Here is a 22,948-nt window from a genome sequence, read left to right as displayed (position 1 = left end):
ACACTTTACACGTGAACCTATGTTTTTGAAATCCATTCTAGAGCTGTCGTATTCAAGCTTTATAATAATACCGATACTGTTAACGTTGCTGGATCTAAATCGGCTTACTTGATCTAGTTTATCTTTCCCTTTGAATGCAATAAAATATTTAAAAAGAAAAAAAAAAAGAAACTCTATTGGTATTTAGTAGTATAGTCTAGTCTAGCAATCTAGTAACAAAATAAAAATAAACTAATAAAAGAATATATTAAAAAGAAAAAGAAAAAGAAAAAGAAAAAGGGACAGATGTGAGATCCCCGTAAGGACACGCCGCTGTTGATGTTCATCGCTCTTCCCAAAAAAAAAAAAAAAAAAAAAAAAAAAACAGAACAGATCTCAACGACCTCTTTCCTTTATCTAGTCCCCACCTTAAAATCCGACCACTTAGATTCAACCTCCAAACCAATTCTTCCTATTTCTCTCTCTTCCTATATATACACTCTCTCTCTATATCACTTTCACTTGTTCTTCGTTCAAAGTTTAAACCCCCATCAGCTTAAAACCCTAGGGTTCTTAGGAATTACCGTAAAAGCGCTAGCTTTTCCGACCGCCATTTTGTTGGAGGAGGTGATGGTTGAGTATCATGATGGAGGGCAGTAACGTAATTTCCAACACTGAGTGCTTCGAGAATGGGATTTCCAGTGACGCCAAGCCTCCGAACCCCCTCGCCGGCGGCTACCGCCAGAGCTTGAGCTCCGCACGCGCCGCCGCCGCCGCCGCTTTGGCTCCCTGTACTAAGAAATCCCTCATTCGCCACCCTTCTTTGGTAAGTTCTCCTATTTTTTCAAGCGGTTACCATTCCAAAGCTTCTATCTTTTTAATGCCAATTCTTTGCTTTAATTTGCTGCTATTAATCTGTTATTATTTTCCTTGGAATTAAGATCTGAGCTCTTAGTTTAGCTAATTAGTTGTATCTTGGACTTAATTTAGGAAAAAACATTGCTTTCCTTGGTGTTTTATTTTTTTGCCCAGATTTGAAGATGTCTGTTCTTTAAGATTGAAAATGGAAATTCTTGCTTGTCTTCTTGGGGTTGTTCGGTAGTTAGAACTTAGAATCTTGAATAGAGTGAACTGGGAAAGCTTTTGGAGATAAAGAGGTTCATTGCTTACTGTTAAAGAGCTTTGAAGTTAATCACTTCAATCTGTAATCTTAGGAGGCTAGCTGGTTATTCTTCAATCTTTTCATTCAATAAGGCACATTGCTTAATATCATAACTCATAAGATTCGCCCCCCGGGCATAGCTCAGTGGTGAAAGCTTGAGTGGCTGTGGTGGCCAGCAAATGCCCGGGTTTGAACCCTGCAAGGGGTAAGATCCCGGGAAATAAGCAAGCACTCAGATCACTACGCCACTAAGGCACATCCCGCGATTTACCCCCTCTCGCAAGGGCAGGGGCCTTAGGTTTGGGGTTCAAACTTATTACCCATAAGATTCACTTGAGTGTCTCTCTAGAAATTGGATAGAAATAATGGTAATGCTACTCCTTTTCTCTCTATCTCTCCCCAAACAAGGTTTACGGTTTACTCTCTTAGCCCGTAGTTTGTCTTGGCATTGCCTATAGTTTATATTGAAGTTGCGAGTGACTTTGCAGATGAAAACCAAGCCGTCGGATGTTTCTATTGAACCAAAATCACCCATAGGTGATCCTGTGGTTGATTTCATCCCTGTACTGCGCTCAGGTGCTTGGGCTGACGTTGGATCTCGCTCAAGCATGGAGGATGTGTACGTGTGCGCTGACAATTTTTTGCAGGACTATAGATTCGGGAATTCCACCGAAGGGCCCAATGCCTTCTATGGGGTAAATTACTTTCCCTGCCTTGCACTTGTTGGCCTCTCGAGTAGCCTTATTCTAAAATCTAAACCTTGTTTTAAGTATTTGAAGTAAGAAACGTATGTTAAATGTCTAGTTTTGTTACACCATTTGTTTCCGGCACATCATCTTCGAAGTAATCAATATTTGAGTATTTGACCGTGCAATGCTTCACTTCATTTGATCATCAAAGTACCGTAATAAGATTTTTTGGTTGGCGAGGTCTTTTTATGAGTGGTTTGTCTGTTATTCGGGAGGACTCACAGGCTATCTTCTGATAGTCCTGCTGAATATCTTTGGATGTTATACTAAACACTTTTAACAACATATTATATGTTGATTATCCCCCAATTCCCCAAAACAAAAATCTGAAATAATTGAGTATTAATCGGCTGCAACCAAGAATCAGAAGTTTGGGTAAAAGGAATGGAAGGAAAAATCTAACCATTGAACCACATACATTTCAGGGGTTTTGAGGGGTGTGTGTGTGTGTATAGGCTAATATTCAAGTGCATCCACCTGTTCCCGTGAGACCTTTCGAAAATGCACACAAGCTACTACATAGATGCACATAGGATAGATTGTGTGCATTCATCCTGGGCGAATTGCACACAGTCTAGTTTGTGTGCATTCGTGTAGTAACTTTTGTGCATTTTTGAAAGGATTCACGGGAAGAGTTGGTCTCATTTCATTATTATTCTATACATATATATATATATATATATATATATATATATATATATATATATATATATATATATATATATATATATATATATATATATATATATATAGAGTGTGTGTGTGTGTGTGTGTGTGTGTGTGTAGATATATAGATATGTATGTATGCATAGAGCAGTAGATCTTTATAGCCTAAATAGGTAAAGAAAAAAGGTCGATGACTTTATTGAAGAGAAGGAATTGAAGAAATACTGGAGAAAGATGCAGAAGGCAGAAATCAGCGCTTTGTGTAAAGATATAGTAGTTCTAAATTATTTAATGATGATGTAATACTTGGATCTTGTTTTACTTGTTTATAGTACAATGTAAAGATAATTATACTCCGTACATTGAAAGGGCGGGCTGATTAACATTTGAAAGTTGTGTAAGTTGCGTGTTTGTGTGAAACTGTTAACACCAGGAATCTGGACTACTAAATTTGATCGAGAACGTATAAGGTTATTTCCAGTGGCATGTATGCCTCACAAATGTTTCTGGATACCATGAACTTTCAGGTTTTTGACGGTCATGGAGGAAAGCATGCAGCTGACTTTGCGTGCTCCCATCTACCGAGGCTTATCGCTGATGATGAAGATTTCCCGAGGGAGATCGAGAGAGCTGTTTCTTCCGCATTTCAGCAAACCGACACCGCTCTTGCTGAAGCCTGCACGTTGGATGCTGACCTTGCTTCTGGCACCACAGCTTTGGCCGCTTTTGTCGTTGGAAGGTTAATTGATTAGTTATTATTTTGCGTTCCTTCGAAATGAAATGAATTATCGTATCTGAGTTTGCTTACATTGTTGTCCTTTTGAACGTGAACTCAGTTCTTTGGTCGTGGCGAATGCTGGCGATTGTAGAGCGGTTCTCTGCCGCCGAGGCAAAGCTATCGAGATGTCTAGAGATCATAAACCGGTGTGCTTAAGGGAAAGAAAGCGGATAGAAGCTTCGGGAGGGTATGTGTACGACGGCTACCTGAATGGACAACTCAACCTCTCTCGAGCGTTAGGCGACTGGCACATGGAAGGGATGAAATCCCGGGAAGGCGGGCCCCTCACCGCCGAGCCCGAGTTCATGAGCACCAAATTGACGGAAGAGGATGAGTTCCTCATCATAGGGTGCGACGGGATCTGGGACGTGTTCATGAGCCAAAACGCGGTCGACTTTGCCCGTCGAAGGCTTCAGGAGCACAACAACCCGGAGACGTGCAGCAAAGATCTCGTCCACGAGGCGCTGAAGAGGAAAAGCAGCGATAATCTGTCGGTCGTGGTGGTCTGTTTCCAGTCGCATCCTCCGCCCAATTTGGTCGCGCCTCGGGGGAGAGTTCACCGGAGCATCTCGGCCGAAGGGTTGAAGGAGTTACAGAGCTTCTTGGACAATTTGAAAGTTTAAACATGGTGAGAGACTTAGCTTGGTCCATTTTTCCCTGTGTTTTTTTTTTCCAGGTTATAACTATTTTGTAATTTGGTAGAGATCCTAGAAGAGAGAGATCAACTGTCCCAACTGTAACATATGCGGCATTCAGACGTTTTTGCTTCGTTAACCTTGTTTTTAGCTTCTTAGTAACCTTAGTCTATGTTTTACAACATTCTTAACATCATGGGTGACAGACATTTGCTGGTGTTTTCCTTGACTTCTTATGAACATATCGGGGTGTTTGGTAAATAGTTGATTGAGTTATTGAGTTTTAGTAGTTAATAATATTAGTTGATTGTAGGAAAATATTTGGTAAATTAACTATTAACTGATTACATGTAAAATGAATTTCTTAAAAAATTGATCGAAAAAGTTATCTTGAGTAACTTTTTCAATTTTAACATTTCGAATTAATAAGTTGTTGCAAAAAGTTAATTAATTCAACGCTCATTGATTATTTAACTAAATCAAACAGTTTAATGATTAAATAAGTAAAATTGAGTAATAAGCTAATTATGTTATCAAACATGGTCATCTTTTTTATTTTTTATGGAAAGGTGTTAGATATGTGATTGAATTTATAACTTTTGTGTATTTGGACCCTAATCAAACTTTAAATTGCGAGATATTTTATCCATTAAATTTTTATATTATGAAATTTGAGTTGAAAACATGATTTAATTGCTCGAAATAAATATAAATTTAAACACTTTTTTGGACGTCAATTGTATTTGGACCCTAATAAGCCTTAAATTGAGATGTTTTATGATTATATATCTATATTTTTATATATATAACTTGGATTAAAAACAGGACCTAATTGCTCGAAGTAAATATAAATTTAAACACTTTTTGGTCGTCAACTGGGCCGGTTGCTCGGGGTAAAAAGAAAACTAATTTCGCCGTCTGTGGGGATCGAACCCACGACCACGTGGTTAAAAGCCACGCGCTCTACCACTGAGCTAAGAAGGCGGGATGCTTATACTATTGTAACGCATGTAATTATACTTAGTAAGTTTTGTGACATAAAAAAACCAAATTTGCACGTGGCAATTGATAAGTTTCATAATTATTTTTTTGCCAAGACGTGCAAGCAATAGTTGAAAAGTTGGTGTGCAGTGTTGAAATTGCTAACCTTTTAAACGGGTCAAATAACTGAAAAACAAAACTAGTACAAGTTTGAAGATTCCAACAGCCTTTTTGTTTTTATTTCTTCTTCTCCCTAAAAATTTTATCTCCAACACCAAGAATCCCACACTTTAACCCAGCAGAACATTTGAAAGAATATAAATTACATTGACTCAATGACTCAACAGACAGCACTAAATGTTGGTGTGCACAAAGGATCTGTCCACTTTAGACATAATCTCTACACCGCCGTCGAAGTTTGAATATTAGTCTTTTCTCTCCAAAATTACCTACTGAATCATTAAGCTAAGTCGGTGCAAACAATTGAATTATTTTCTACGTTATTTTTATTCCACAACATCATGTTTTTCATGCATTGCTGATATTGTTGACATTGTACGTTGCAAAATAATATTATGTATATTTTTGTTCTATGTTTTCGACCATGCATGCAAGAAAATTTCACTTGCTTCCACTAATACCCATGTAGTCGAGTTGATATTCGGTTTTTTTTTTTTTTAAATTAAAATTTTAAATTCAAATCCACTTCATATATTGTAGAGTTAAGTGTAAATTTTACAAATTCAATATATGAGTAATGTATTTAATGATTACAATTACTTAAAGGTACAGTCTGATTATGAGTGTAATAGATAATGAAGGTGTTTGGTAAATAGTTGTTAGCTGATAGCTATTAGCTAATTGGGTTAGTGAGTTTGACTAGTTGATAATATTAGCAGATTGTAGAAAACTGTTTGTTAAATTAGATGTTAGCTGATAGCTGATTACATGTAAAATTACTTTCTCAAAAAGCTTATCGAAAAAGCTACTTTGAGCAACTTTTTGAATTTTAGCATTTTGGAGCAATAAACAGTTACAAAAAGCTATTTACTCAAACACTCATATTGATTATTTAACTAAATCAAACATCTAATAGTGGTCAAATAAATCAAAATTGACTGATAAACTAACTATATTACCAAACAGGATCAATAAAAATAGTCAAGGAAAGAAATAAAATATATATTTTATGTTTTTTTTTTTTCCTATTTGCCTAGGCCTACCACAAAACTAAGTAATTTATGGGTTGAAAATTAAAAAAAGTATGTGAGAATAGATTATGAAATTGAGAGGTCGAGTCGCAAGTACCCTTTCTGTCTCATATAGCTTCCAATTAATAAGTAAAAATATATAATACATAATACAAAGCTTTAATAGATTATTAACTCGATAAAACACATCAATCCGCTTACAAGCCCGTCCCTTAAATTAAACTAGTGTACGAGAAGTAAAAAATGATTACAATCGAAAATTGTATCGAAAATGGTATCAATCTTAATTACATTGGCACGTTTGGTAGCATAGATGGCTGATTATTAGTATTTTTTCTTATTTGACCAGTATTAGTTGTTTGATTTGGTTAAACAACTAATATTAGTGTTTGAGAGCGTAACATCATTTTGCATGTAATAAACTATCAGTTAACTGCTAATTTACTAAACATCTTTCTACAATAAGTTAAGGGAAAATGACACTTTTTCTCCCTAAGATATATATTTATAGCACTTTTTCTCTCTGAATTATTTAAGTGGCTCGTTTTCTCCCTGAAATGTTAAATGGACATATTTACCCTTAAAATAAATATTTAAAATTAATATTTCATTTATTTTTATTCTCCAACAAATTATTACTATAATTTGATTCAAACCAAACAGATACTATAGCAACCAAACCAAAATATTCCAATTACAATTTATAATCAAAACACGATATTTAGAGTTTATTAAAATCGCGAACCGGAATGACTGACTCATGTTCCGAACTGAAAAAATAAAATACATTTATTGTTGAATTTAACTATTTTAAAATAAAAAATAAAATTTTAAAATAAAGACGGTTCAAAATCGCGAACTAGATCCGGAACCGCCGGTTCACGGTTCATGATCCAGTTTTTTTTTATTATTCTTAAATTTAATAAATTAAAATCCAAATATTGGATTCTAGATCTGAATCATAACTAAAAACTTTTAATTCGATTGCTATAGTGTCTGGTTCAGTTCGAACCGAACCGTGGTAATCGCTACATAAACGCAATAATTTGTTGGAGAAGTGAAATAAATAAAATGTTTGCTTTAAGGATAAAAATGTCAATTTAATATATTTGGGGGAAAAACCACCACTTTTAAAATAATTGAGGGGGCTAATGTGCTTACATAAATAATTGAGGGGGAAGAAGTGCTAAAAGTATATAATTTAGGGAGAAAAAATGTCATTTTCCCATAAGTTAATGTTATCAAGTAGTTAAACTCATTAACTCAATCCGCTAATAGTTATTTACCAAACACTCCATTATATCAAGAATCACGGACTTACTAACTTATCCTTATTATTATTAGTTATAAAACTCTCAAATCAATATATACTCATGGACGGAAAGAATCTTCTTCTATTACACACTGCACGGCAAGTTAGGAAAGAAAATTGTCTTTCTCTACTAAAGGTTAAAGCCCAAAGAAGTATCTTCTTCATACAAACAAGGAGGACCACCAATCCAATTGGCTTCTTCTCTCAACTAACGTAAACTGACCAATGACTTAGCCAAATTATGAGCTTTAGTTGACGTTAACAACAAATTTATCAAAATTTCTTAAATTAAATTCACCGTACTTCACGCCTGCAAATCCTCTCTTTCTATCTGTTTGAAAGGGGATGAAAATAGAGGTTTTAGATCTGAAAAGTTATAAAACCATTGCACCTCAATCTCGAAGGTCCATACAGTTTATGCCCGGAAGATTTGATGAAGGAAGTAAACTTGATCAACGATTTAAATGTTTTCAAGGAAGTAGACTTGTATATTAGTGCTCACAACAAAACCAATTCCATATCGTTCCTGATGTAACAAATACGCGTATTATGCTCGTTTGCGACAGTATGGTCTCGGGTAGCTGTAGGTGAGGTCAGACGTTCCCGAGATTAGGTATTATCTTATTGAAAGTCCGAAAAAGGCCCCCCTTCAAACATTTAATGCGCTTTATATAGAAGTTTGGGGGAACACATGACGAGCGTCTGGCATGCCAGCCACATGTCCTCCATGCACCAGTCATGATGACGGCAATCCTATTAGTTCCATGTGTCTTGAGATTCCTGATAACCGCACAAAGATATGATGATGTGATCATACAATGCGTTAGGGTTGTATTTCTACATTAGTAATAAGGTCTCATGTTCGGGAATAACCTTCCCGACCACATGAGGTTGGAAAAACTGTTCCGAGTGGAAAACATGCTCAACTAAACTGGAGAACCCCTTTCTCGCCCCGGCCCAGTTCGGGAAAAAGACAAAGCCAGTCGGGTATGTTTAAGAAGTGAATCCAACGATCCCGTGTGTAATTACAGAGTGCGCAATTACATATACGAGTAAGGTATAATCTCTATCCGTTTCCTTGATAGAAACCAAACCCTGCATTTTGTGACTGTCAGCGAAACACTATAGTACAAATAAAATAAATCAAAATTAAAAACTAAAAATAAAACGTTTAAAAATCAAGAATTAAAAATAAAATAAGTCAATATTAAAAACTAGAAAGGAAAAATGTCACTATCATATATCAAAGTCAAATAATGTACTCAATTTAAAATTAGGTGCCACGAAGGGTCTTAGGGTGCAATTTGCATCTATACATGAGTGTATGTATGACCATAACAAAAAATATATATATTAAAAATGATAATAGTACAAATTAAAGTATAGGCCTATATATATGTGTTTGTGTATCTTTTGGTTTGATAGTTTCATAGGAGAGAACCAAGATTGGCAAAAAGGTGAGATCAGAGATCAAAGTAAAGAAAGAAAAGATCGAAGAGAATCAATGGCTCTTTCTACCAATTGTTGCCTTCATCTTTCCTCTCCACCACCTACTTCTAACTCGGTATCCCCTCCTCCCAAAACTGCACCAATGGTTAGGTAAGTCTTTTAATTTCAATACATTTTTTTTATTATTATTACTGACTCTGTTACAATGTAGTATCTGTTCAATACATATCTAATGTAACATACGATACATGCATGAAACATAGGCAATATAAGTACTCAATTGGCATTTGGTTATTGTGTTTCTCAGGCAACAAGAAGGCAGGCCATGGCAGAATCAATTGGTAATAGGGATGGCAAGTGTTATACTCGGACAAGAAATCGGCGGCGCAATAGTAGTAGGTGACCAAGAAATTGCCCTCGCCGCCGGAGAAACGGCGCAACAATTAGCCGGAAAACCAAGAAAAAACGTCCAAATTAGGTGGAGCGAGAAGAGATCATGCCCGCCGTGGCAGGCGAATTCGCTGGAGACGATCGTGCCGGAGAACCTCCCGAGGCCGTCGAGCAGCCGGAGATGGGAGATCGTCGGTTACTCTTCGCAACCGGCGCCGTCGGTAAAATATGTTAGCAAAATTAAGCAGTGTTTTTCTTTATAAATTGATAAAAATTATTTTAGAACATGTAATTAATGTATGAATGATTGATTATTAATGATTATGACTTCCGAAAGCTTTTATGTTTTCTTGCTCTTTGCATGTTGTAGTACACAATCAGGTTTCAAAAAATCCAACGTAGTACATGTAGTACAAAAAGATCTTGAAGAATACTTCATTTGTGGGACCATCTATAATAATGTTCAACAGTTTATACACTGTTTTTTAACAAACTTTACGTATGTGGTCTATATAGGTAGCTAAATAAGTTCTTAAGTGGTATATTATAGACAAAGATAAAGAATCAAAATTTGAAAGTTACAGAGTTATACTTAATATGGTGAATTTCTTGTAAGCACCATACATTGATCTTCCCATTTAAATAGTCGTTAAATTATCATAATTTATCTTTCTATTTATCATTTAAAGTGGGTAGATCCCTTGTATGTATTGACATTTTGTCAGACATGCTGAGTCACTGAACTATCGTGATTTACCTCCTCCCACATGCTTTATGGGGCTAGGACGTGAGGAGCCTGATTGGCGATTCAACCTTTTGGGAGAAGAAGAATGAGAGAATTTTTACTTTTTGTGGATAAACTGTATCATATTATTATATACCTGTAACTATCATATTATGTGTCAGCAGTTATCAAAAAATAACTTTTAGATTCTGTATCTATATATAGTTGACACATTATGTACTTGCAGTTGATAGTTTATGTACCTGTAGCTATCATATTATGTGTCAGCAATTATAAAGTTATTTATTTACATATACAAAAACTATTAACTGTAAATAAAAAATGTACAAAATTTTTATATCAAAGTTCAAAATACAATATGAACCGTGGTCCATGGTATAACAATCGCCTAAAGCCCAAAGTCACAAAATTATAATATAAAAAGAAATGGACCGTCATTTACTATTAACTGTAAATAAAAAATGTACAAAATTTTTATATCAAAGTTCAAAATGCAATATGAACCGTGGTCCATGAATAGTTATGATGTGCAACCGAATGTACCATGCGCATGGTGCATACGGTTCAAAACGACGTCGTTTTGATTAAAAACGCGCGTCCCACTTAAAAAAAAAAAAATCAGGTTTGACTCTCAGCAATAGCATTATTGTGGATATATAGTTATGAAATTGTGGATATATAGTTATGAAATTGTGGTTATATAGTTATGAATTTATGGATATTTAGTTCATTCATTGTGGATATTTAGTTCAATCATATATTGTGGATATTTAGTTCATTCATTGTGGATTTTTACTTCATTCATTCATTCATTGTGGATTTTTACTTCATTCATTCATTCATTGTGGATTTTTACTTCATTCATTCACTGTGGATATATAGTTATGAAATTGTGGATATATAGTTATGAAATTGTGGTTATATAGTTATGAATTTATGGATATTTAGTTCATTCATTGTGGATATTTAGTTCAATCATATATTGTGGATATTTAGTTCATTCATTGTGGATTTTTACTTCATTCATTCATTCATTGTGGATTTTTACTTCTTCATTCATTCATTGTGGATTTTTACTTCATTCATTCACTGTGGATATATAGTTATGAAATTGTGGATATATAATTATGAAATTGTGGTTATATAGTTATGAATTTCTGGATATATAAAAATGCTATTGCCGGGAATCGAACCTGATTTCTTCTTTAAGTGGGACGCGCGTTTTTTTAACCAAAACGGCGCCGTTTTGCAACCGTATGCACCTTGCAAGGTGCATTCGGTTGCACAGCATAATTTGCGGTGGTCCATGGTATAACAATCGCCTAAAGCCCAAAGTCACAAAATTATAATATAAAAAGAAATGGACCGTCATTTGGTGATTTGGGCCGGAAACCCATTAAGTACTGGTTGAGCCCAAACCCATTAGCGTTTGGTAGCCTAACATGGCAAATTATGACCTGGACCCGTGTCTACAATGAATTGTGGACACGGACCCAAAACGAAGTTGTTTTTAAAAAAAAAAAACGCATCATTTAGTTAAAAAAAAATTGCGCGTGTTTGCCTTTAACGGCGTTAACGGCGTTATTTTTTTTTTGGATTATGAATGTACAGTTATGTCGTTATGAATGTACAGTTATACAATTATGAAATTATGAACACAGAGCTCTAACATTATGAACTTACAATTATGAACTTATAGTGATAAAATTATGACCATGGAGCTTTAAAATTGTGAATATAGAGTTTCGAAGATTATGAATGTACAGTTATGGAGTTATGAATGTATAGTTATGGAGTTATGAATCTACAGTTATGGAGTTATGAATCTACAGTTATGAGATTATGAATCTACAGTTATGGAATTATGAATGTACAGTTATTGATCGAATTATGAACAAAGAGCTCTGAGATTATAAACTTACAATTATAAACATATAGTGATAAATTATGAACATAGAGCTCTAAAATTGTGAACATAGAGCTTCGAAAATTATGAATGTACAATTATGGAGTTATGAATGTACAGTTATGAAGTTATGAATGTACAGTTATGGAGTTATGAATGTACAGTTATAGGGTTATGAACGTACAGTTATGGAGTTATGAATGTACAGTTATAGGGTTATGAACGTACAGTTATGGAGTTATGAATGTACAGTTATTAACATATAGTAATAAAATTATGAACATATACTCTTATAACAAAGCGGTTTGAATTCTTAAAAAAAAAAAAAAGAAAGGAAATAATAGTTCCTAACGGCACTGTTACCTGTGTCCAGCATGCATGCTGGACACGGGTCCATAGCATAACGATTGGCCTAACATCCAACATTTTGCCAATAGCCCAATATTGGCAAAGCATGCATGTTTCCACTATTTATATGCATTACAATGGCAATTGGCATGCATGCATTGACACATCAACGTCTTTGGATGAGCTATCATAAATAGGATCTAATCGAGATTAATTTTATATTGCAGGATGTAAATACTAAATATTAGTGCAGTATGTAGCCTAAAAAAAAAGGAAATAAATATTTAAAAAAAAACTCTATACACTCATCTCTAAATCTTCCATGCATGTATACTATTGTATCCACATAACATGCACGCCATTGAAGTACATATAGATGTAGATATATTAGAGGTGTCAAACATACGGGTTTGGATTAATTCAACCCAGCTCGTTTATTGTTTGGACTGTGTTGGCTTGGCATGTGGAAAAGAAATGCTGATTTGGCTTAATTCATTGATGGGGAATATTTCCTCTGCTAACCTAGCTACCTGTACGTACCACTTACCTGCTTGGTACCCAGTCAGCTTCCCGAGAGGAATCATCACTACTACAGAAAAGGACTTTAACGTCGGTCTTTTTACCCCATTTAACGTCGGTTTTCGACCGACGTCTAGGTAGGAGACGTCGTAAATAATGAGATACGACGTCGGTTGTAAATAATGAGATACGACATCGGTTAAAAAAACCGACGTCGTATAATTTTTAAATTTTTAATATTAACATACGACGTCGGTTATTAAGTAATAACCGACGTCGTATATTTTTAAAAATATTTTTAATTAAGAAACGACGTCGGTTTTTTAACGTATATTTAAAAAAATTAAATAAATTCGCATAAGACGTCGGATTTTATGTAAAAACCGATGTCTTATGTTCACTTTAAAAATAAAAAAAATAAACGACGTCGGTCGTTTATTTTTTTTTATTAAAATTTAAACGAGAAAGAGAGTACCAGACAAGAACTCCTCCCAATAGCACTGTAAATGGATATAGCTACCATGACATTGGGTCAAAACCTATAAGTCACTGGAAAATTAATACAAAGTACTTTAATAATCTACGAACCACCCATACCATGGCCAATGCAAGCAACATACTTCATCTTCTTGTCTGAACAACCTGCAGATGATGCTGAAAATGCTGAGGTTTCCATAGTGAAAGATAGAAGAAAAATCTCAAGTTTAGATGCTATACATGCAAGGGGTTCCACAGTAAAACTAGTGCTCTGTTGAATTTCTTCAATTTCCAGATAAGCATCGGAAGGATCTTCTATCATATGTTCAATGCTTGACAAATCACTTTTACCACCTTTATAAACATAATAAATAGAGGCAATGTATAAGCAATATGAATCCGTTCATTAGTTGCTAATAATTAATTTCTCTCCACATAAAAGATCACCCATCTATATAACACTATTATCTGAATGATCACTGCCATGTCTGTCAAAATTAATTTCTCTCCACATAAAAGATCACCCATCTATATGACACTATTATCTGAATGATCACTGCCATGGCTATCAATACAACGGAGGTGGATGAGTGTAAAGATGTAAATAAAATAATCGTCATATGTTTGGAATGAAGTTTAAAGCACTCATAAGAAAATCCATATTTTCACCTTGCTCCCATAATGACAAGGTCCATAGTTTTCAGCATCATGTATGAATTATTAGTATATAATAATTTAATTAACAGACTGCAAAATAATCTTCCTAAGAAAGAGATCATCCTTTTCTTTCTATCAAGACGAGCAACATTCAACCATGGAACCTCCGATCCTAAAAGCAACAACAAGGGAGTAGCCCAATTATGGGAGAGATGAGAAAAGGATAACATTTGAATCAGATTGTCATACTTCAATTGAAAGAAAGTCCAAACCAAGTACACATTGAGAACGCAAAAGAGAAAATGGTTAATAATTGCAATTTCCACCTAAGCCAAAATTTGATAGGTATCATTTCCTAGCATGCATATTGAATCGGCCAATTATGGATTAGCTGGTCCTTAAATTATCTAGTTTCTTGAGAAAATCATCTTAAACTTAAAATAGCATACCGTATAACTTTATTTTCAACTAAGTGGCTTATGTGCAATGGCCACTGAGGTAGATGAAACAAGATATGAGTAAGGAGCAGACCATGTAACACCACTACTGGAAATTCTAAAATTTCCGACCACCTGAAAATGATCTTAAATTAAGTTGATACCAAAAAGTCCAAAAAGTGGTGGGAAATAGCAACAAAGGTTTTTCCGGATACCAAAAGTGGTCGGAACAAGACTTTCAACTTGATTTAAGATCACTTTCAGGTGGTCGGAAATTTCAGAATTTCCAGTAGTGCACAGTCTCAATAGCCTTGTTACACTTCATGATTTCAGCTTCCACAATCTGTTGTTGCTCCCACTGTAAATAAATAAATTAAAATGAATTTAATTTAGCATGTCCAACTGCAAGTTCATTAAAGGTGTAACTAATATCCAAAGAATATCCATATAAGCAACCAAAGAATACCTTGGTACACTAACTTGCAGTCTCATCCTCCCCCAACTTAAGCAACCAAAGAATATTCATATAGTAACTCAAGATATATTATTGGTGCAAACCATTCAAGTTCTATAACTCACCATTTAAAAATGGAACCCAACTTAAGAATGGCATAGATTTCCCAAGCTGTTGAGCCCACCACTCAGCACCTGAAAGAAGAAAAAATTGAAACCAATTACATAGCATAACTAGCTGGAAATTTGACAAACAATTGAAATAGGTATCAATTGGAGTGCTTGAGGGGGAAAACAATCATACCAACTAAAGCTGTGAATAAATGACTGCGATATATCAACATGAGACCCTCTGTAGGTCCATTTATTACAGGAAGGATAAAAGTAGCTGCAAAAAGGAGGGATATTATAAGTTTTTTAAACAGTTGAGATCTCTTTCTAAATTCAAAACTAATAAATTATGGGCCAGAAGCAAGCAAAGGTAAGTTCCCATACTAATTGCCATTTGCAAGTTTAAAAACCCATGCACCTCTACTACTCACTAGAATACTAGATTATGAAACCAGAGATCTTACATCCTCTTCGATTAATCAAGTAGCTCTAATATAACCATAATATGATCAAGCAATTCAATGGAAAATAGTTTGAGACTAGTCTTTGTCAGAATTTCAAGTAGCTCTAATATAACCATAATATGATCAAGCAATTCAGCCACATTTTTCTTTCATTTCCCTAATTTTTGACCCATTAGCCTGCTGTTTTCCCATACTTTTCTCCCTAAAATGAAATCAACAATGCATGAGATGGTATGTACAGAATTTCAAGTGTACAATGTGCTAAAGTGTTAGAGGAAAGATAGGCAAATAATTCTACAAAAATAAGCTTTTAGCAGCTATGATCTTATCTAGAAGATAAAACTATAAAATGCAAAAGACCATCATGTGGAAAAGAAATGATGATTTGGCTTAATTCATTGAAGGGGAATATTTCCTCTGCTAACCTAGCTACCTGTACGTACCACTTACCTGCTTGGTACTCAGTCAGCTTCCCGAGAGGAATCATATATTTCCGATCATAACCGATCTTAGAGCTGACTGGCCCAACCTAAGCCAAAGTACCAAGCATAGGCTTAGCAGCCAATTGTCTTCGCCCACCTGAAGAATCCGCCCCGACCACTTTAGCTCGGAACGAGCTATCTGACCTTCTCCACTTAGAAAGTTAAGCCTTTTACCCCTTAGTCCAACCCGTTCGCAGCGGAAACAAGGGCATTAGGAATCTTAGCACACGTGGGGATCAGCAAAGTCCCCGATCTTCCCCTATGCATGGATCACATATGTTGTGCATGTCGAGCCTTCAACATGTGTTCCCTTCACCCCTATAAATGCCGCATTAAATGCTAGAGGATGAGACTTTTGACATCTCCTACGTAACCACGGTCACCTTTCCCTAGCTCAATACCTTAAACCAGCACGATTAAAGAATCCACATATGATAATCCGACCTATAATCAATACATATTTGTAGGAACAACCGTATTAACCACATCATTCATATTACAGCTGGTTTAGCCCTTGTCCAATTCAAGTAGCAAATGTCCACCCACATCTAAAACATGCACATTTTAAAGGTATATGCAAGTATAACGTTTAACAAGTTAGAATTTAATTCTTATTATGAACACAAATTTAATTTTCATTGGTATTATTTGCACTAAGAGCACTAGTAAGAGAAATCGATCTTATCCAATTATTTATAAGTTATTTAGTTTTCAAGGCGATTTTTAATTTTTATTTGCTTATTTGTCTAATTAATATAATTCACGTGCATTATTATAAATGTAAGAAATTTGGGGACGGTCCTACCCTACACAAGATAGGCACATCAAGGCATCAAGCTTGGTAGTGCTTTCTATCTTCCATGAAATGATGAGTACTAATAATAAGCATACTGAACCAGCAAACAAATCTCTCCCTATATTTTACTATATATCAACAAACCGATACTCCCCCACTACTTCTTACTTTTCATCAACACTATGAGTTTTATATGGTGAAGTAGGAATATTTTATAGTGCTGTGATAGTTCACAACAAAAATAATATTATCTGTTTGTCAAACACTTTGATTTACAGAAAAGTGTGAAACTGTTGTTCGAATGTGCTCTTTGGATGAAATCCTGCCTTATGATTGTTTATCTAGCCATGAAGTAAACCAAGTTAGGTTATTTATAGCTGATCGGCTCAAAGCGAGAAGGCCAATAGATAGCTCAAACAAGAACTTGAACATAGAACCATGTGGTTAGTAAATCAATTACTTGACCAACTCGACTGGAGTTGCCCATTTCTTACAAACACTTCATTCTTGTACTCCCTCCATCCTATTTTATATGTCTGGTTCGATTAACAATGCTTTACTGAACTTATTTCCAATTCAATTTTTCATAGTATTAAGTTTGGTATTAGTATATATAAAATTTATATATTTAGAAATTATATTAAAAATACTATTAAACGCAAAAAAAAAAAAAAAAAAAAAAAAAATCAAATTTAAAAATAATTACAAAAATACTAAAGAAAATAAGCAAAAAATAAAATAAAATTATTTGATTAATGAATGGTAAATAAGACATGTAGGATGAGACAAAGAGAGCACTAAACAACCAATTAATACAATTTATAAAGTGTTCTTGTGCCTTTTCGGTATCACCTCATTCTTGTTCTTGTTCTTTAACTTGGATTAATTAATTAATTCCGACCTCTTTTAATTAATTTCATCACATAAATTATAAATATGACATGTTGATCGATGAGGAAACTTTCTGGCTTAAACAAATGATGGCACAATGAGGAAACTTCTGACTTGATCATTAAAAAACACACTGCAAACACCCATGGCCTAACAGAGATGCATGGTATAATGATTGCAGTGGTGCACACTATATTTGGAATTGTTACATAATATCCATTTTTTGCAAAACAAGATCTGCACAAGTGTAATTTGAAAGCATCTATCTGCAGGCCAGGGTGAATTCTGTATATATAATAATAATAATAATAATAATAATAATAATAATAATGATATAATCTCCATGTGGGGCAGAAGCCGATGAATTGATCGAAAGGGCAAATTTAGTAATTGGTGGCTAAAGAATTATGATGCGAAGGTAGCTAAAACTGTTACGAGTTATAATTTTTGACATAATGATAAGCGTTCAGTATAACACTGGAAAATCTCACCAAATTGGGCACTAGACATCTAAGTTAGTGCCTACCTGAAACAAGGATTGCAGATCCATAAAGTTTGGCATTACACAGGTTATTTGTAATGATTACTGTCTGGTATAGGCCAGTTAGAGGATATATGAGCTAGTATAGCATGTGGTGATAGCAGAAGCCAGGCTAAAATGATGACAACAAGAAAGGGCAAAGCCCATCAAATTTTGGAATCATCAACAGCAGCTAGGTAGCAATATATGGTGAGATTTTATTTAGCCCTCCAGCCAATATGTATTCACATATATGCTACATGCATAATATAAGTGAAGGCTGCCACCAACATGTACTTGTTGTAATGCCCTCAACAGTGCAACAAAGTGTGTGGTAGGGTTGGCAAAGAGATTTAGGAGCTATAGCCGGGTGTTACACATATATAGGTACTAGAGTTTAATAAAATAACACATTTCAAAAGACTAGTTCATTATATTGCCTTCACAAAAAAGACTAGCAGTTCAGTGCCTTCAGAAAAAAGAGACTAGTTCAATCAATCAATCAATAAGAGAAAAATCTTTTAAGTTTAAGTATCACTTCATAATCTCTGGCATCCGACATCATAGTTATTTTTTACTGGTCCAAATAACGGTCTAATTAACTTAGTGAGAAAAAGTCACTCCACAATCTCTAACACCAAGTAGCCTAGCTAGTCCTTTCTCGTTGGTCCAAAAGACTAGTCTATTATATTAGATCGAAAACCTTACAATTTGAAGTAAGGGTGTAAACGAGTCGATCTGAGCTCGAACCTGGGTAGGCTCGAGCTCGTGCTCGTTAATGGAGGCTCGGCTCGAGCTCGGTAATTTTCGGGCTGCTCGAGCTCGGCTCGAGCAGCTTGATTGTTCGAGTTCGAGCTCGATTTTGACATTGAATTTGACCTATTTAATACTTTTGATTTAAAATTCAAACTACTTTGTTTTACCCATACATAATTAATAGAAATCTTTTAGGAATTTTGAGTTTAAAATTTTAATTTCTAATTGTTATATATATATATATATATATATATATATATATATATATATATATATATATATATATATATATATATTATGGCTCGCGAGCGACTCAACGAGTCACGAGCCTAGAATATCTAGGCTCGATTACTAAACGAGCCATTCGAGCTTGGCTCGAGCTTGATTTTGACCGAGCTTTGACCGAGCCACTCACAAGCGGTTCGCGAGCTGCTCGGCTCATTTACACCCCTAATTTGAAGTACCATTCAACAATCTTTGGGACTAGCAAGGTAAACCTAACTCTTTCCCAACCATCCAAAGACTAGTCTAATAAATGAGAGAGCTCCAAGTACAATTTTAATGTGGATAAAATATGATCTTAGTAGCATTTTCAACTCCATTTTTTTAAAACTTTATTGATATACTTTGATAATCACTTTCTTATTTACCCATTATTCATTTTGAACCTGTAACATATCTATTTCTTCGTCCATGACTTAAGAGAATCTAAATCTATTTTAACCAGATTCAAATTAAAAGTCGACCATACATATATTTATACCACAAAGTGGTCACTGTAAACATTAACAAATAAAAATCAATGCACAACAATTAGACTACAAATTGTAGCTAATATCATGTATGTATATATATATATATAGTCTGCATATCAATGGTAGTTGAATCAAATGGTTATTCTTCTAGCTGAATTCGAGTTGCAGAAATTCTAAGCTGACAATACAATGATGATTGTACGATGAATAATACAATCCTTTCGGATCCAAAGTGGGGATTTCCTGTTAGAGGAGCGCACATCGCAATCACGCCGCCATGATGCCTTGCTGGAAAACTACATAGGTAAGGGCCGGTAAAGGAGCCATGTCTAAATATAGGGTGGTTGGGGGATTGTTGGGCGGAGGCCGGTAAAGCTCCTAAGGGTAAAGTCCAGCACCCAGCCTGTCTCAAACAATGTGATGACAGTTTATAAATAAAGAAATAAATTATGTTTCGCTACCAGCTAGCTATAGCTTTTTGGCACGAGTAATAAGCGTTTAATCCTAACAAATAGTATCAGAGCCAGGTCACGGGTTGGTACTGTGATGGCCATTTCTAGAACCTGATGGCGGGGGATTGTTGGCCAGAGACAGGCCGACGGTGTATAAGTAAGGAAATAAGTTACATTCCCGTTAATAGCTATCATTTTTGAGGTGATGGTGGCGGCTGCCCGGGGCAGTAATACATGGATGGGAAGCTAAAACGGGTTGGCTGCTACGAGTTTTTGTGCCTTGTTTTCATGGTGTTGTCGCAGGAAACACAAGCAAAAAGAGACACCAAAAAAAGTCTTTTAAAGAATCAATTGCCGGTATCTGACTAAAGATATATGCACTCGAATGCCATATATATATATATATATATATATATTGCAAATTAAATGGTGATCCAACCTTTTATGTACCGGCCGTATGTTAAACACATCCAAAACGTAGTACTCTTCTAACGTCAATTTGCAATCTGGTCCGTGCATATTGTTCTTCTGTCTATTACAACTTATTATCCTTAATATAATATTCTTTGGTTTACAGAAAAATTTGCAACAACTGTTGAAAGGATAATATGGAAATAACTAACTCTAATCGAGTTGATCGATCAGATTGTTGATGTGAAAATAGAGTCACTCACTCTTAAATGACAGACCTTGCTAAAAGGCAAAAGTAGATTCAATATGTCTGTTAAATTATGGATTTATGCTAGGATCTTTAAGTTAATAAATATTAGGGCAATACTACAAAGTCCTCCTATATTTACTCTACAAATTCTCTTCTTGAGGTGTCATTATATGATTGATTGATAGTTAAATTTATTTATTAATTAGTAGTGGATTAATCAATTCATTAGCAACCAATAAATGAAATACACATCATGATGGAATAATTTGAAAGTAATGATTCGAGAAATTTCGTACTCCACTCTTCTCCTTATTCCAATAAGAAATTTTACTATGTATTTTAAGCACAAAAACACAAGTGAGATGAAGCCTTTCGCAACTCTTTGCTACATGCTTCCTTCATGACAATTCTTGAATCTAAGTCAGGAGCTCCTTGTCAACTTCACATTCAATGCGTGATCAATCTTTGCCAAGGATCAGCCACCAATTAAGTTACCTTGTTAAGATGATCATGCAATACCTTATTGTGAAAGAGATGGTTTGATGTTGGGGTTGGACTCTTTTTAGCGAAGACTAATTTTTTTTTTTTTTTTTAATGCTTTGAATGCCCTTTTTGAAATTTCTAAATCACCTAACTTGTGTAAAGCTTTTGTTTTTTCTTCATAAAGTCCACTTGCATCTTAGTACTCTTTTTTCTCCCAGGAGGAATTTTGTGTTAGACAAAAAAAAAAAATGTCTTAGAGTTCTTTTATACATTAGTAACCACGAACATTCTCCTTTTATACATTAGTAACCACGAACATTCTCCTTGCACGAACTACTTCTGAGGTTGATTAATGCACGTTCTCTTGAAAACCTAGTCGTTGTGTTATGGATAAGTGTTGAATTGAAACAAAGTATAATACAATTTACTGATGATTGAAAACCCTCCTCGAAGGTGATCCAACTATGTGCTTTAAATGCAGATATTATGTTTAAAAGGATCCTCATATGATCCATGTTCAATGAGATACAATTTCTCTTGTTCAAGTAAGAAAGATCAATTTTACATGTGTTTTGGAGTCCAATTGGATACTCAAAGTCATCTTGGCACAAATACATATTCCAGAGTCATGAGGGGTCAAGAAAGTGTAAAAGAGCGAGTTGAGAGTATTATGGCATGACACATGGCTCCAAAAGAATAAATGAGATGATCAATGAAATATGCATTTTGGAGTGAAGATCAAGGCTCACGCTGACACTCATGCCTTGAGTGTCAACATGACAACATTTTGTTATGTTTTTCTTTGACAGGCAATGTCTCGGTATTTTAAGCATATTTCATCATCGAAATTTTCAAATCGAGTGATTCAAACTAAATTAGGAAGTTAAGTGAAAGAGCTACAATTTTTATGAAGACAACAAAGTCAAATTCAGACGTTTACAAGATGAAAAAAGGCTTAGAAATCAAATATATTTGGAGTATTTTGATCAATATAATAATGTGAATTTCTAAGTGTTGAGTAAAAAAAAAAAAACATAAAACCTTATAACTTTCCAAATATGGAAAAAAATTTACATGATATAAGGAAGCTTTACTAACCATAAAAAGCAAGAGATTGCAAATAGTTTAGATATTTTTTTTTTAGGGGAAAGCTCACAACCGCTACTAAAAGATGTGTTTTGAATGAAACTTGTTTTGTAACCTTAGGTAGTAAAGGATCACAAAAGAGTAGCAAAAGACCACAAAAGAGGTAAATCAGTTTAAATTGTCTATAGTTGACCATCTCAAACTAAGAAGGCCAATAGCTTCCATGAGAATTGAAGTCAAACATAAAACTTTGTAGTTATTAAGCGAACTTTCAATAACAACCAACTCATTTGGTATTGCCCCAAGTAATATAATTTAAAGTTCACTTCATAGATAAGTTAGAGTGAAAATTGTTGTGACTTGTGAAAGTGGCATTAACCTAGTAATGTTTTTCAACATATACCTAAGAAGCTAATATAGGTTAATTAAATTGTTATTCTCAACTCTGGCCCGATAGAGTATCTAGAAGCATTTTAAGAGGTTGTTCTCAATCTATTGCTGGTGAAATCGACTCGATCTGGGGTTATTGTTTTTAAATTTTATCCATGTGACTAACTGAGGTGTCCATGCGAGTTAATTACTTATTACTATATGTGTCTGCTGACTATTGTTCTACGTACTAAAGTTCCCATGCCAT

At 34.7% G+C, this 22,948-nt stretch overlaps 2 protein-coding genes and 1 non-coding gene across 5 annotated transcripts; 2 read left to right on the top strand and 1 right to left on the bottom strand.

Annotated features, from left to right (window-relative positions):
- Nucleotides 1–341: 341 nt before the first annotated feature.
- On the top strand, nucleotides 342–22,179 carry LOC109171022 (probable protein phosphatase 2C 22). Of its 3 annotated transcripts, XM_019320156.1 has the most exons (6): nucleotides 342–805; nucleotides 1,630–1,836; nucleotides 3,084–3,295; nucleotides 3,393–3,962; nucleotides 4,795–4,810; nucleotides 22,169–22,179. In XM_019320156.1, exons 1-4 carry the CDS (start codon nucleotides 623–625, stop codon nucleotides 3,955–3,957), a joined length of 1,167 nt encoding a protein of 388 aa, XP_019175701.1. In that variant the 5' UTR covers nucleotides 342–622; the 3' UTR covers nucleotides 3,958–3,962; nucleotides 4,795–4,810; nucleotides 22,169–22,179. The 3 variants fall into 3 exon arrangements, with proteins under 3 accessions (XP_019175701.1, XP_019175700.1, XP_019175699.1); XM_019320155.1 differs by lacking the exons at nucleotides 4,795–4,810; nucleotides 22,169–22,179 and adding an exon at nucleotides 4,037–4,230; XM_019320154.1 differs by lacking the exons at nucleotides 4,795–4,810; nucleotides 22,169–22,179 and having other exon boundaries at nucleotides 3,393–4,230.
- On the bottom strand, nucleotides 4,882–4,953 carry TRNAK-UUU. The gene has a single exon. It is a non-coding gene; the product is annotated as a tRNA-Lys (tRNA).
- On the top strand, nucleotides 8,885–9,661 carry LOC109171023. The gene is made up of 2 exons (XM_019320157.1): nucleotides 8,885–9,072; nucleotides 9,230–9,661. Exons 1-2 carry the CDS (start codon nucleotides 8,978–8,980, stop codon nucleotides 9,573–9,575), a joined length of 441 nt encoding a protein of 146 aa, XP_019175702.1. The 5' UTR covers nucleotides 8,885–8,977; the 3' UTR covers nucleotides 9,576–9,661.
- Nucleotides 22,180–22,948: the final 769 nt, after the last annotated feature.

Source organism: Ipomoea nil, unplaced genomic scaffold, assembly GCF_001879475.1.
Source record: "Ipomoea nil cultivar Tokyo-kokei standard unplaced genomic scaffold, Asagao_1.1 scaffold3384, whole genome shotgun sequence".
Taxonomy (NCBI): Eukaryota; Viridiplantae; Streptophyta; class Magnoliopsida; order Solanales; family Convolvulaceae; genus Ipomoea; species Ipomoea nil.
This window is presented reverse-complemented; position numbering and strand designations above follow the sequence as displayed.